This window comes from Leptosomus discolor, chromosome 1, assembly GCF_034619465.1.
Source record: "Leptosomus discolor isolate bLepDis1 chromosome 1, bLepDis1.hap2, whole genome shotgun sequence".
In the NCBI taxonomy this organism is placed as follows: domain Eukaryota; kingdom Metazoa; phylum Chordata; class Aves; order Leptosomiformes; family Leptosomidae; genus Leptosomus; species Leptosomus discolor.
The window spans coordinates 11469624-11485814 of NC_141391.1; the positions used below are offsets into that span (position 1 = coordinate 11469624).

The 16191-nt window shown below is 39.7% G+C and overlaps 1 protein-coding gene across 1 annotated transcript in view; it reads right to left on the bottom strand.

Moving 5' to 3' along the window:
* Positions 1–675: 675 nt before the first annotated feature.
* The window catches only part of SLC36A4 (solute carrier family 36 member 4), a 106821-nt gene continuing 91305 nt past the window's right edge, over positions 676–16191 (bottom strand). The window contains exon 12 of the mRNA XM_086473465.1: positions 676–980. Within this exon, the coding sequence (XP_086329591.1) occupies positions 676–980 (305 nt within the window). The remainder of the gene's footprint in view (positions 981–16191) is intronic.

Sequence of the window (16191 nt, forward strand, 5' to 3'; positions counted from 1 at the left end):
CAGTTGCTTGAAAAACTCCCCTTTGAGTCAATGTGAAAAGACTGAGCAAGAGTCACAGCCATTCTGCACAGTGGGCTCTGATTCCAGACATACCGACTCCCAGGAACCAGACCCAGGCAACTGCAACTACCCAAAAACTTCTCCACGGCAAACACCTAAGTCCCCAGAATGGAAATCAAAACCACCGCTGATCTTTTTTAAAACTAAAGTGTCTCTGGTTCAGTGGGGTGTAGTTCACTCTGTCAGTGACAGCCAAGAGAAGGTCTCTGCATCACTGAGCTCCCATTCCAACTCTTACAACAGAGCTGGAGTGAAAACAGTGCCTAGTCTTGCTGCCTGGATACAAATGAACTGACTTCCACCTTTTCTGAGGAAGGCATCTTCACTTCCTTATAAAAATTCTTTTTGTTTTCTCACAAATAACCTAAAATGTTATTTCCTTCCTATATTCATGTATATATTTTAAATCCTGACATCAATTCAGTTTTTCACTAGATGAGCAGAGGTTGAGAGCAAAGGGGTAGCGGATGGGAAGGAATGAAGGAAGGAACAAAGAACAGAATGAGAAAGGGCTGCATGCTATTTTTCAAAAATTCATTTAAAATCCACTGGAACTTGTCCCACACATAGGTCTGCCAGCCATCCAGGATTTCTTGTTAAGGAACAAAATCATTATTACTTTAAACCAATCAAATTTGTATCATTTAAATCTGCAGAGATGCTCTCTGTTGCGTTAGCTAGAACTGCGGATGCGGGACAAATGATTTCTTCAACCGTCACATACGTCCCTGTTAAAAATCCAACAACTCCAATGACAGCTATAAAAACGTCTTTAAATACCGTCCATAAACTTAAGTTTTCCTTGTAGAAAGTGAGGATTTCAACCAGAGGTGGCAGAATCAGTGCCAGAGTGCTGCTGCTGACAGCTCCAACGAAAGAAATCACCAGGTCTAGGCGAGGGATCAAAACCGCTACAGCACCTAAAACACAAGAGGAGGAACAGTGGCTTCAGAATCAACATCCTCATGAAAAACAAAACACATAATCTAGTATTTCAGGCTTTTTAAAATGCTCTATCATTCACTATTTTTCCAGCTACAAGTGGTGTGCACTATATGGAGTAATGCATGTATTTGCGAGTAAGACACATCTTCACGCTCATGTGCGATACTCAGTTCTAATTCTAAATTTCTGCATGAGCTGGTAGAGCTTCAAGTTAAAGTGTTCTTGTACCTACAGGGTAAATAAATTTGGCCTGCAAATGAGAGAGAAATGATAATTAAGAAATTGTATAGAGATGTTTTACTTTTCAGGTTGTTGTTGCTTTTTTAAGATGAAAGAATAATGTTCAGGAAGAGCAAGGGAAGGGGCTGTTGCATGCTGCCCAGGACAGTGGGAAAAAATGCATGACTATTAATCACTGTATATTACTAATAATCAAAAAGTGACATAAAATTGTTCAAAATGAACCAAACCCACCGGCCACTTGGCAGTCTCACAATCATTTGAGTCACTTTTACCTACAAACTTGCTTCTTGAAATACCTTGGTCTATACAATTGCATTCCATTTGTAAAATGCCACTATAACGGTTGCTCAGTAAATGAAATGAGAACCTAGCTCTGCCAAGAGACAAGTCTGAACACAAGGCCAACTAAGCCCTTTAGCATGGCATGGCCAGTCTCCCCTCCTTAAACAATACCATTCACAGAAACAGAATCCATCCTGTTGGATCAGAACCACTTCTGGTTTTAATCCCTTCAGCTGGCAAGCCTAGGCAAGGTACCCCAGTATTAATTCAAATACATCAGCTGCCATGTAATGTTTTCTGTCCTGTATTAGAAAAAAGCTTTCAAGGGCCAGCTGAGCACAGGCCTCGACATGACCCCTGTACGTGTTGGAAACATCTTTTTTCCCTTCCGTGAATATACAGCCTTCTAGCTGTCAGATATTAGCATAAACATCCTCAGCATCTGCCTGCTTGCCATTTTCTATCACTTCTCACCAAGACGACGAATCAATCGGGAAGAAAGGGAATGGGGAAAACTGGTGTAAAAGCCACTAGCAAATCAAAAATACCACATACTGTGTTTTGGTTCTTCCATATCTCCCTTCTTAACTCTTAAGCCATAACAAGACGTGTTGCGCTTTAGAGCAACTCTTTCACCACCCAAACATTATGCAGACAATGTTTACGGCAATAAACAAATGGAACAAGCAGGAAGGAAATCCTCACATAAGAATCGAGGATGAAAACCAGAGGGTGCCTATCAGCTTTATAATTTCTCAAGATGAGCTTTCTATTTGCAGAGCATCTTTGCTGTGGGCAGAATGCCACCAGCTGCCTTGAATTCTGACAACATCTGATTATGAAAGGCAACATACTCAAATTACGATAGCGTTCATGTTCTCCATTGAGAATATCTAACTTGGGGAAAGCTGCATTGCCAAATGCACTCAAAATTCACTTACAGAACACAACAGTTATCTGCTGCTACCAGGTAACCATTTGCTACACATTTTAATAAAACCCCTAACTACAGAGATCTCACATAAAAAGGAGGTTAAGACTGAAGGTATAAGCCCACCGAGGGACAAAGGATTCTCTAGCCCATCCTATTTGAAGGAAGCATATCATGCACTGGTCTGCCAAGAAAAAAACAATTAACTTGTGGTGGTTTGGTGTCTGGCAGGGTTTTGTTAGCAGGGGAGGGGGCTACAGAGGTGGCTCCTGTAGGAGGCTTCGAGAAGCTCCCTTGGCTCCCATTTCAGACCCACCTCCGCCCAAGGCCAGACCAATGGCGCCTCTGCGAATAACTAAGTGTGAAAGATCCTGTTGACTGAGCTCTTTGTTTTTTCTGTCTGTGTTGCTGAGGGGCAGAGAGAAGGGGGGTGGGAGAGAGACAGCCCTGCGGACACCCCGGCCAGTGAGGCAGGAGAGGGGGAGCTGTGCCGGAGCAGAGGTTCCCCTGCGGCCCACGGGGGGGTGGCGGCTGAGCCCCCGCAGCCCCTGGAGCCCAGCGCTGCCCCAGCCGTTGGCCTGCGGCCCGCGGAGGGCCCCGGGCCGGAGCAGGGACCGGCCCGGAGCAGCCGTGTCCCAGTATTATGAGGGACCTACTCAATGCCAAACAAACTGTTTCTTCCATTGTATGAATATGACATTTAAAGACTGGAAATGCCACACGTTTATGCATTATCTAGGACAGAGCTGAATGAAATAAGAAAGGAATTACGCCAAATTTAAGAAAAGTCACAAAGTACCCACCTCTATAACTTTGCAGTCATAACTCCATTCAAGCTATAAAAGTAGGCACTGTGAGTGCCCAAACAATCCAGGATGAGTGCTCAGAGCAGACTGACTGGCAAGCATGCTCCATACTTGCACAGCAATGCACAGTTCACAAGTAAAAAAAAAAAAAAGTGCAGCTGAAGTATATTTGCAATGACTGGTAAAATGCTCAGCTAATGAATATGTTAAATGTGTTCTTGTGAAGTAAAAGAGAGGGCTGCACATTTATTATCTTGCCAATTTAATAGATGTAGTGGGTGTATTAATTAAATATAGATTTTCAACTTCTGTAATAGACCTCTTTCAATTCTACATGTGTCTAGAATTTAGAAGGTACTCATTAATTTAAAGTTCATCATTTTCTTGGAAACATTCTGCTTTATTACAAATAATGAGAGTATTTTTCATATTTTTTTAATTGGGAAAAAAACCCCAACAGTTTGTAATTGCTTGAGGTTACAGAAGAGCAAAATGCTGTGTGTTGGTTTGGATCTCATCTAACATTTGTCTGGCTCATACAAATTTGTAGGAATCTGGATATTGCTGTGGGTGGAAGTCTGGAAATGTGTTTCAAGGTTTTAATTAGCATCTTATTTATTCTCTAACAATCCAAGAGAAATACAACTTATGTTTATTACCTACCAAAGAATGCCCTCAAGAGTTAAGAAAGGGGTCCAGTTTCCAGGAGAAGTAAGCAAGGGGCATTCATACAGGTAGGGAGCCTAATTTTCCCAGTCATGCACAGGTCTTAAAAATACGTCAAGAAGAATTTCTGAACCTTAACCAACAGCCATGTAGGTTTCTGGTTTAGAAGCTCTGGGAATCTCAACTGAAGAAGTAAGTCCTACAATATTACTATGACACTTATTTTTCATCAAACAGTTAAATTGTCTTCAGGCTCAAATAAAAGAGCAAGGGCCATATGAACAAAGCATCCTGTAGAAATAACAAGAGATACTATCATATTGCTTCTAGCTTAAACTCTGCAGTCTAATCTCAAAATCTACTACCGATGGACTCTCCAGCCTCTCTCAGTGATGTAGTCACCCATTTGTGTCAGCTGGGGCTTTGTGGGGGGAGGAAGATTATAGTAGAATGTTTCTTTTTTTCTTGGGGACATATCACCCCAGCAGAAAGATACCCTTAATTTTATTCTGTTTATTTTATACTGCTGCTTCTTTTCAACTTTCTCTCCTTGTTACAGAATCAGCACATTACTAGCCAGACTTGCTTGCTGAGGTAATTTCAATGAGATCGCTGGGAAAAAAAATATTTTGCCATCTTTACTACTACGCAACCTAAGTGCATTATAACTGCAGATGAAGTCAAGTATGCGATTACCATATTCCAATACTTCCTCTAGTAATCAAATATTGAACTACTTTATTCTATCAAAAAGTAATGTATATGCCATGCTAAATCCTTGAGCAAGATTGGCATCACTGTTATTAGGATCTATGGATCTAAGTAAAGATTGAATTATAAATTTGGTCCTGTTCATACACAGACCAAAAGCAAAACATTACGACTTCATCAGGAGATTTTAATGATACAGCTCACTTAAAAAGCCTTTTTTTCATGTTTCTAGTAGGACTTAATTTATTTATAAGCATCTTATAGGAAGTCAGAAAGCAATTTTGAAATTTAGAAGGCTAATAATAATGATTTTTCTACTAAATTTTCCTTTAGCCCAGTAATAAGGCTACTTAATATTTCTTTACTAGAATAATTAAAAGAAATTACTTTCCAGATAGTACCAGATTTTATCTAAGTATTCAAACACAGTCCTGATAAAAAACAGGTCAGTGGTATTTGAACATGTGCCTCTGAAGAAAAGTAACACATACATTACCAGATCAGTAGTATGGCTTAAGCAAATTGTCCTAATAGCAGATTTTATAAATATGCATGGTCAAAAAGACTGAGGGCTTCTTAAGTATAAGAAATGTTGGATATTGCTAGGGAGTGGTAACTTCGCACAGTTGAAAAGGAAAATAATTGTCGCAAGCAACATATAACTAGTTTTCTAAAAAGGCACTGACAGTGATGAAGAGGTCCCTGTTCTCCTGGAAGTCAGCACGCCCCAAACTCACTCTTCACTTGTACCACTTTTCCTGAACGAAAACAGAAGACTGGAGCATCGATGCATCAAAGATGGGTATCTGACATACATACGACTTTCCAAAAGCCCAAAACAAAATGGTATTTTTAACAGACGGATGCTTATGATACGTCAAACAGTCCCTTCCAGGAAGAAAAAATGCCTGCAGTGAAACATTTGCCAAAGAATTCTGCCTACAGGCAAAATGGCACTGCAAAATATCAGCTTGAATCCTCCTTCCTATTCTAATATCCCAGGCTGCGCTCTCTGTCCATCTTTCCTTACTGCAGTAGTGCTCAGCCAGTTAAACTGGTGTCGGCTTCTCCCCTTCACCCTACTGCATTGTTTCGTGGATCCTCTTCCCTAATGCAGCACCTTCATATTTTCTTCCAACTTGCTCCTCCTTTTCTGCAACACTCTCCTCCACATTTGCCCAGGTTTTTTACCTTTACCTTCTAAGAGAACAGAAAATCATTTCTCTGCCACAGACTACCACAGAAGGCTCAGTGGGTTTGGCTGCAAGGAGTTTACATGTGCAGGCTGGACAACTGGAAAGTCAAGATGTCTAAGTCTTCTCAAGTGGTCATTTGCCCAGGGGTTCTGTGTTATGTTTGCTGTGCAAATATGTTTCCATGCTCTGTACAGGAGTCATATCTTCCACCTTGGCTCGCAGGCATGCAAAACAGTGCGTGCTAACTCTCAGACATCAGCCGGACTTGGCAGATTTATTCAGAGAACCACAATAAATCATTTATCTCTCTTTTATAAACAGTAACATATGATATCACAATTAAAACAACTAACATTTTAAAAATATATGGCAAAATCTAACAAAATTTAGTATTTCAATAAAAATATGTTCATTTAAATAAATAACAAAAAACAATGCCTTCCCTGAGAGTTTCACAGTGGAAACTAAACTGCGTTTTGATATGTATGTACAAAGGAATATGAGAGCAGGTAGAAACCTGTTACTAATCTGCAGATAAACTAATGCAAATAATCACTTAAGAGCATTTGTGAAAAATTTACAGAGCTTTGCACACAGATAGAAAGAAACCTACATATTGATGGATGCAGTTTGAAAAAAGGATTTTAGGTAAAGATCCTGATACTACATAACTGTGAAGTAGAAAATTCTTTTCTTCTGGCTAGAGATGCTAATTAACATAGGGTTTGAGGTGGTGTTTGTTTTAGCTGTTCTTTGAGAGAACAGAAGACTATAAAATACATAGAGAAGATAGTTTCTTTAAAAATTATTCAGATTCAGTTTTCACCAAAAATAATTTTCTTAACCCAAATTCTTAAAAAGCTTTTAAATACCAGCTCAATCTCAAAACCAAAACTAAACAGAAAAAGGAACAAAGCAGAAGATAAATTGCAGTTATACTATGAGGTGACAAATAGCACTTTCACACTGGAGAGAAAAAGAGATACAGCTTGCACGCAGGACAACCACACACATCATATGGTTTGGCTTTATTCCCTTTGGAATGAAAAACTCTTTCATCATTATTGCCCCGCAGCATACAGGATGTAGAGACAGAAAGTACTTCACCTCATTTGCCCCCACACCACAAGGCACCGTTTATGATTGCTTTGTCCTGTGTTAGTAGGAAAGACTAGACTCATACAGGAGAAGACGGTTTAAACATGTTTACCCTTCACAATGAGAGGTAATCCAGGACACTGCCCCAACAGGTAGCAGAGCCCTAATAACCTGCCCAGGGAATGGGCAGATCCATCCCTTCCCCAGAGCCCTCCACATCAGTTTCTCAAAAATGTGTAAGTAAATTAATTTTTTACAGCACTTCACATCAAAGATTTCAAAGGTTTTATATTTATGTTCTTTCTATTCTTTATGCAGAAAGATGCATAAAGAATAACGTCAGACCAAACGGATTTAATGGGGGTACTGAGTCCAGTCTTCTTATCAGATTACGTAAAATATCTACAGCCAACGCAGCATTCCCTCCATGTTCCACTAATAAAATCTCTTCCCTCTAGTTGTCTCTGCTTTGTACAACCCCAAAAGTCAGGCAGTGTAGTTTGTTCAGACTTCATTTCCCAGGATCCGCACTCATTTTAAGCAGAATTCAGTGTCACAACAATCCCATGCAGGAGTAAGCTGCATGAGCAGGTACACATTGACAGGGACAGGGAGAGAGTAGCAGTGATATGGCTATAAGGCAATTCTTCCCCCTACTCACCTCCTCAGGACATTCAGAGAGACTTGCTCACTCCTTGTCAAATGTCAAAGTGGTAGTCAATAAACTGCCTGGCCTCCTCATCCTCTTCTGTCTGCCCTCCATCAGATCTTCAGAATTAATGTCTTTTTACTAAGGACCCCAGGCAGTGAGACACTAAGGAAGCTCCTCATGCTGCAGGTTGCCCGGAGCTGCAACACCAAGTGACCTTCATGAAGCCAGCAAGCACAGGTGCTTGGCACAGCACACGCTGGGTTCTGCGCAAATGTATTTCACCATTTAATTAATGGCAATCCATGGGCTCACAAATGGCATCTGGTTAGATGTTACATTGGAAACATTGTATTTGTTCATCTCTGCAGTAAATTCATTTGAGCTTTGCTACAGATACTTTATCATACAAATCTTTTTAGGTATACTTCAGTGAAATGATGTAAACAATGGCTATATGCAGCTAGATTCAACAAATGAATGTCAAGCATGCAGCAAATCACATTAATATTGAGCTCTAAATGGATGATCCTATACCATTACAGTACCGACACTCTTCCCACTGCCAATCAATCTCCTTCACATTCTATAGACCCACCAGAAATGTGTCTACAATTAAACTTCTCTCCTCTTTGTCTCAGTCTCTTAAAATAAATTGCGACTCTGAGACAGCTGAAGGGCTCCCAACAGCGTAAGCAAAAATTTATGTTTGCTCATCCAAGGACAAGACTGCTTCTGTTACAGGGAGCAGAGTTGAAGAAAAGAGTTAAGAGCAGCAGCTAAGCTTTGAAGAGCCAGCCATGCTGCTTCCAGTGCTGCTGGAAAGCCATATTTCCCTCCACTCACCATCATCCCTCCATTCTCCCCAACCTTTTTCTCTTGGATGCACTATGTATATCAAACTATGTCACAGGAAAGTAGGCAGTGATCCACGGCTGCTTTGTTGTCTCATAACAAAAGCAAGAGCCAGGCCATAATAAGTTAAAATAATTTCATATAAAAAAGGTTGTCTTGCTCTCACCCTTGAAAATTAAAATGTCATTATACACCTTTTGATTACTACAGAAAGTGAATGAAAAATAATGTAATTAGGATTAAATTGCACGTGCTTAGCTTTAATCCTAAACTACTATACTTTGCTCCACAAATACTGAAAATGTACATATGAAGGAGAAACATTGTCAAAGACACGTTTAGGAATAGTTAAAATTACTTATCTTTATCCTTCAGGCTTCTTGTGCTATTTCATAATCAAATTTTACATTTCTTTATTAAAGATTATTAAAGGACCAGTTGAATAAGATGACAAAAAAACCCCCCTATGTTACTGTGGAATCCTTTTGTCAGAGTAGAATCCATCAGGATGCCATAAATCATAACAATTGTGTCAGATAAGTTGTCTTCTTGAATTACCCTCTAAGGACTAAAGAAATGTATTAAATAACAGATTAAGTTAGCTCTGTCTCCTCCTCCAACATATTAAATAAATTGCAGAACAAGGAGATTCTGTTCTGGATAACTGTAATGAAACTTCTGAGCTCAGAGTCTCTAACCTGTGTTTGGGGGGATTGTATATGCTACAGCTTCCATTAGCAGGAACACATTAATTTGCAAAATTTACAAACAAGAAGACATATCAGATGAACTTACCTATGGAGGGAACTCATGACAGAGCTCTAACCTAAAAAAAGAGCGTAAAGGAGATGGAAGCAGGGACATGTTACAAAAGGGAAGTTAAAACATCACAAGGACTGGTCTGGATGGTCTCAGGGAAGCCGAAACTCACCTGAAGCCAAGACGTTCAAGGGATGCCAAGGGCAATAAGAAGAGCTTTGACGACCATATTGGTAATAAAAGGCCAAAGAAGGAGAGTGTGAGCCTGCTGCTGAATGGGGTGTGGGATTTAGTGACAGTACACACAGGAAAGGCCAAGGTACTCCATGTTGCCTTTACCTCAGTCAGTCTCCCAGCCCCTGTGATCAGTGAAACAGCTCAACAAGAACTACCATCAGTGGATGAGGATTGAATCAGGGATTACTTGAGAGAACTCAAACCATAAAGGTATACAAGACATGATGGGTTGCATCCAAGAGCGTTGAAGAGAACTGGGCAATGCCCTTCTAACCCCACTCTGTACTGGGGAGATTCCTGGTGACCGCAGGAAAGTAAATGTCATCGAGAAAGGTCAAAAGAACATTCCAGGGAAATACAGACAAGTCATCTTCACTTTGTTCCCTGTAAAAATCATGGAGCAAGTCATCTTGGAGCACAGTTCTGGCCCCACAAAGGAGAAAAGGGCATCTGGGAATAGAAAATGGATTTATGTAGGATAAATCATGCTTGACCATCCTGATTACCTTGTCTGATACAATGACTGGATTTATGGACAAAGAGAGAGCAGTAGATGTCATTTACCTCAGCTTTAGAAAGGCCCTTGACACTGTCTGTCACACTATTCTTATATCTGGATGGAGGGAAACCAGATGGGTAAAAAACTCACTGGACAAAAGAATAGTGGTTAATGGGTCATACTCCACCTGGAGGCTGGTAAAAATTCTACAGCTAGTAGGGAAAGTAAAAGCTTCTTGTAACTGTCAAAACCATGAAACGATCACTTAAGATGACATAAATGATGTTCTTTAAGCCTAGAAAATTATAATGCACTCGCTACAATACTAATGTCTCACAAAAACATCCCTGTAACACGAAGTAAGTGTGCTGAAAGTAGGCTGACATCACATTTAAGTCCAAATTAATTTAAATAATTGATTTTTAATCATGAATCAATGCTGGATTAAAATTGGTATTTTAACAGTGTTTTTCTATTTCTTAAGTAAAATGGCTTAAAAAGATATCCATTCTTGCTTATTGGTAACTTCAGATGCTACATTGTATTATTTAACAACAGCAGCACCAAGTATCTTACAAACCAAATACTTTAGTCCCCAGAGGAATTTTAGTCACTTTCAAATGGGAAGCCACATTCTGATTTCACACAATGTTAAAAATTTTTCATAAAAAGCAAATGTTTGGATTCTCATGCAGTTTTTAAGTGTCTGAATTGGCCTGTTTATTTTGGGCTGTGAACATGCAGTTTTTTGCCACAATCAGTATCTATTGTATATGGCACATGCCGTATTGTTACTGACATGCTAATAAATAACTTGTGTATTTACTGCAACATATCAGAAGTAAATTAAAAAGTAATGCCCATAAAAAGATAACAATCACACTGCAGTGGGACAATCAATGCATTTCCAAAATAATGCTTTGCAACAGCTGGTGTCACAGGCATGAGTTGGTTAGAGTCTGCTGTGTTGATTGATGATACAGAAACAACAAGCTGCCAAGTGCCTTGGCTTCCCAGAGAGAATCACATGCAGTAGCTAGTTGAGGTTCAGCTCCTTGTGTTGACAGGCTTAGGCAGATTAAGTACTGAATTATGGCCTACAGTCCAAATCCATCAAAAAATGCACTCATCTGCAGGTGTTTTTAATCTTAATTTCTTGGCATTTCACCTCACAAAGTGAAGTTCGGAGAGAGCAGTTTGCTTAATCACATAGGAAAACGTGACTGCCAAAGGCATAGCAGCCTACAGCTCAGCATAGCGGAATTCAGGCACAGAATGTGTCTGGAGCACCCTCCTCTCCCAGAGTCTCAGCTGTGCTCGCTGCTGGCCGGGCCTTACTGCACAAGTCACTCTTTGCCAGTGTCCTGGTTTGGGCTAAATCAGAACTAATTCTGTTTTAGTGCTTTAACTTTTCAGTTAAGTCTCCTCTAACTACCAGCACTTTCTGAAACAGCAGCCTGTTTTTCCAGACAGTGACTGCTTCCAGCAGTGATAAGGCCTGATGTTTATAGTTCGTACCAAGGAATGGGATGCAGAGAGGCCCTTGCTTATACTTGTTCTTATGGCGACCAAGGTCACTGCTAAATCTTGTACTGCGTGTTGGGGTGCCAGGAGTGAAAAGGGTCACACCTACAGGGAGGAGCGAACCGGACAGGTGACCCAAACCTGACCAACAGAGTATTCCATCCCATAGACGTCATATTCAGTATAAAGCTGAGAGATCACGAGGGTCTCGCCCCTTCGCTCTTCTTCGATGGCCGACATCTGAGGAGGACTGATCCGTGCATCCCTGAATCCAGTGCCTGAGTCCAGCTCCTGCATCCCGTCCCTGTCTGCTGCCGAGTCCAGCCTGGGACTGCCCCAGTGCCAGCCCTGCGGTGTGGTGGTGACGTATTGTCATCAGGGTGGGGGGGAGTTGGGTTCGGTATTGGTTTTGTATATATTTGTACATATTGTATATATTTCATTTTTTCCTTATTCTTATTATTATCTTTTCTTTTCTTGTTATTGTTCCATTAAAGCTGTTTTAGTTTTCTTTTCCAAACCGTAAAGTCTCTCTCCCTTGTTCTCTCTCCTTTTCCCTTTTGGGAGGGGAGAGGGGTTAGTAGAGAGCGTCTGTCATTCGTTAGTGGCCGGCCCAGCCTCAAACCGTGACAGCCAGATGTCTGGAAACGGCCACTGTACGCTATGCGTGCCCAAGAGAAGGCGTCACCCTCAGCGTTCATTCTTAATTTTTTGTGACCCGCACAAATCGACACCCAACACAAATATGTGACTGCATATCACAAGCCTGTACCACTATACACTGTCCTTTAGCTATAATATTCAGACAGCTCACCATCACCTTTTCAACTCAATGGGAGGGGAAAAATAGTAACCTAACGCTTACAGCTGTTACACAGGGATATGGGTACTCAGGTTTGATGCTCTCCTCAAGAGACTGAGGTTTAAATTCTGCTTCAAATTTTCCTTACACCGGGTTTATAGTTTTCACCTACAAAATCACCTTTCAATTATTTTTTTGTAAACATAATGCTGTTACTTAAATCACCCAAAGAAGCTCGCCAAAAATTTAATTTTACTCTTGATTCAGAAGATTATTCAAGCTATGTCTTTTTTTTTTTTTTTTTTTTTTTTTTTTTAAGGATCCCCAAATTGCTGATTCACTGAAGTCTTGCCAGTAGAATTCTCAGATTTTCTGCAGGGGTTTTAAAACACAGCTCCATTTCAACATTTCTAAAGGCAAGAAAACATTTAAAAACCTGTGCGTGTTGTCAACAAACAAATGACATAGCTATAATTGTGGCTTCTGAGGTAGCAGTTTTCTGAAATAAACATTTTTCTATCGTTCCCAAGTTGAACAAATCTAAAATTACATTTCAAATCAGCTTTTAACTTAAGAATGAAGCAATTTAACTTCCTGCCCTATAATGGTCAACGTAAAGCAGCACGCAGTCTTCATGTCAAGAAATTTTCTAAATTTCTAAAATTTCATATTTCTAAAAAACTAAAAACAGTACTTGTAAAAGCCAGTGATCTGACAGATCTGCACAGGATGTAGTCATAGGGTGTAGGCTGCTCAGGAACCAAACAAGCAGGGCACCAAACAAGCATTTATCTGAGAAGTAAAGACAGCAAAGAAGCAGAAAGCACCTTGATGGACTACTGACTGGAAAATTAGTATTTTTGCAGTCTATCAGGAGACAAGCAGTACAGTTGGTCTAAAGAAATTGTCAATGATAGTGATTTTGAACACTGTAAAAGTACAAAACCAATACAATCTCTCAAAGAGCTTATAAATCCCCCATGGTTGTAATGTTTGAGACTGTAGGTCCCATAATGTTTTATCTCCATAAGCAAAGGGAAGGCACCATATCCTTAGAGATAAAGCTTTTGATTTGTGCATAGGAAACCTGTTTTCAGCATGTTTCACTTGCACTGGGTTGTTTAGTAGCTTCGGGTATATCACTTCCCCTCTCCATGCCTCAGCTTCTTTAACTGCAAGATGGCAACAATAACAGTGTGTTGCTTTGTAACGCACTTTGACAGTGACAGATAAAAACAATAAATAAGCTTTAGTACCATTGCAGTAGCTGTTAGAACTTTAATACTTATGCTGGAACTCTGATATCAGAAAGTATTACTCTTAGTTGTCCATGTGCCTATACAACAAATGGTAAATAAGGAACTGAGTTGGTGTTATGTGATCAGAAACCTTTTTTTGGCTGTCCTCAAATGCCTGGCATTCTGTTTTAGGGATGGTTTTCTTCCTATACCAAACTCTACCATAATCCTTTGGTATTGCTTTTAAGAGGACAGTGAAATAATTATGTGCAAATATACTTTATAAAGCAGCAAGGAGTCCCACAGGATAAAAGGCAATACTAAATATCAGTACCAGATGTTACTGTACTATAATGCCATTTTTTCACTAGCAGGCATTACAACCACCGCTGCCAACAACCTGGAAAGTTATCAGTTACCCAAAGGAAAAATGGTGATTGCTGGTAGCGTTCCAAATAAAGATGCAGAAACCTGTCAAGTTAAGTGAGTATGCCTCCAGCCATAGCTCATCTGAGATGAGTGTGAAGCATGGTGCTGATGTCTATCCTACACCTCTTTAGATAATCATTATCTAACTTTCCACAGGAAAAAAACCCAACAGCCTTTTTTCCCCCCAACAGTTACTGTTGAGTTAATGTTTAAACTCAATCTCCCTTCTGTTCTCAAACAAAGAAGTGTCTAAAAAAGGTAAGATTTTCAAAAAAAGTCATTAAATAAAGTTTAAATTAGGTATGTTTTTACGTAGCAGCATAATGAAACAATAAACAACTAAAGATATTAGGATTCTCTTTTTCATGATATCAACTACTCTGTTACCCCAAAATTCAATGTCAACATAAAAGGACATGTGAAAGGAGACACAGAACACAGGCATTGGCTTCAGTTTACCTGTTTCAGCATGGGCTCGTACTAGATTCAGCTTTCAGAGAACATTCTCCCTTGAACTTAGGAAAAAATACTGTGGTTCAGTACGGCAGGAGAAAAGGCTTTATGAGAAAACCTCATCCCTCTGAAGAATATAAAAGAATTCAGACAGTCCCTCAAACCACCATGCTTCTTTTTCAATTAGCACTACCTATGTGATGGTGACACCAAGGGATAGCATCACTCACTGTGAAATCTTGGCCATCGGGGACAAAGGAGGAGCTTTCTGCTACACACATCCACAAGTCCTATCGTAGTAGCTAACCTGAGGACCTCAAATCTCACTACTCACACGAATCTCTTTGGGATCCTGAATTTTGCCATCTCCATGTTTATGCCCCTTCCAGACCCTGAATCAAAGATCTATTTTGATGATGCTTAATATTTTCCTGTAGAGCTGAGTCCAGCCCCATATCCGTATCTCAGAGAAGTCAAGTTTGCCAGCTCACATTTCCCAGGACAGTGCCATGCATTGAGCAAGAGAACAATCTGGGAAATAGGTATCATCTGCCATCATTTTAAACATGTCAGAGAAAATATGAAATATAAAGGGTATAAGATAAAAACAGTTCCCCAGGCTGAGTCCCCAGATGTCTTAGGCTATACATTAGTCATTGACATTTCACTGACAGATGCAACACAAATGAAATTACACTACGTACCTATTTATGCAACATTGTATGTGCCTACACTTGGTCACCCAAAACTTAAAAGACGGTCCCTTACAGACCTGAACACCATCCCTACTGGGAGCATATGCCACTTCCTTAGGTAAGCTACTTCTGTGGCCGAGTACATGCACCACTGGAAGTCTGTGCTTTCTAGTAAGAATTTGTGTGATGTCAACTTCCAGACAAATAACCTTTGCTATCTGGTTTTGATTATTAAAGCTCTATCCACTATCAGAAGTCACCTAACTATTTATTTGGTACAGATAATAAGCTTCATAATCCTTCTTTGATCAAGCCTACATTCTATCATCTTTTTGTTCTATATTGTTATTAATATATGACACTCTCTGCCTTAAAACCATTAGTACTATGTCCTTTCCTCAGTCACAACACAATACTCTAAGCTCAGGTTCAACTAGCTAATTATCTCATTATCCCCCTTGTCTTCTTAGAACGCTGTCTTCTGACAGCTGTATAAAACACTACTCAATATGCCTGTGTGCTGTGTATACTTCACTATTTATTAGCATGTTGCTCTATTGTCTGTACGTTCTATCAGCTTTAATTCTAATTTTCAGATGATGGGCAAAAACTCCAACTAGTGTCACATCTAGTACTGATTCCATCAGATACCCTTTAAAACAGCCTGAATTCTGTATCTGGCTTCAATGACAGCTTCTTCATGAGATACAGATAATCACTAATTAATTCACCTGAAATGGTTACTTTACAATGACAATTCACCAGAATTTTGTGTGATGAAAATCTAAATTTACATCTGTGTCTTTATAAATTATTTTTAATCTGGCAATCCCACAGAAAAAAATAGTCGGATTTATTTGGCAAGACCAATTTTACATAAAATACTTTGTTTGCTAGCAATGATAAATTCATTTTTTTCTTCTAGCTAACAGACCTCTCAAATAATGTGTCTTTTTTGCATTACTGTTAACACTTCTCATTTCCTAACAGCAGTAAGTAAATTTCATTGTTGCATCACTGCTAAGATGTATTTTACTTCTGATAAAGGCCCAAATAAGCCATCTTAATTAGATCAACTAATAAAGCCAACAAAAAATCTTCAGAGTATGTAAT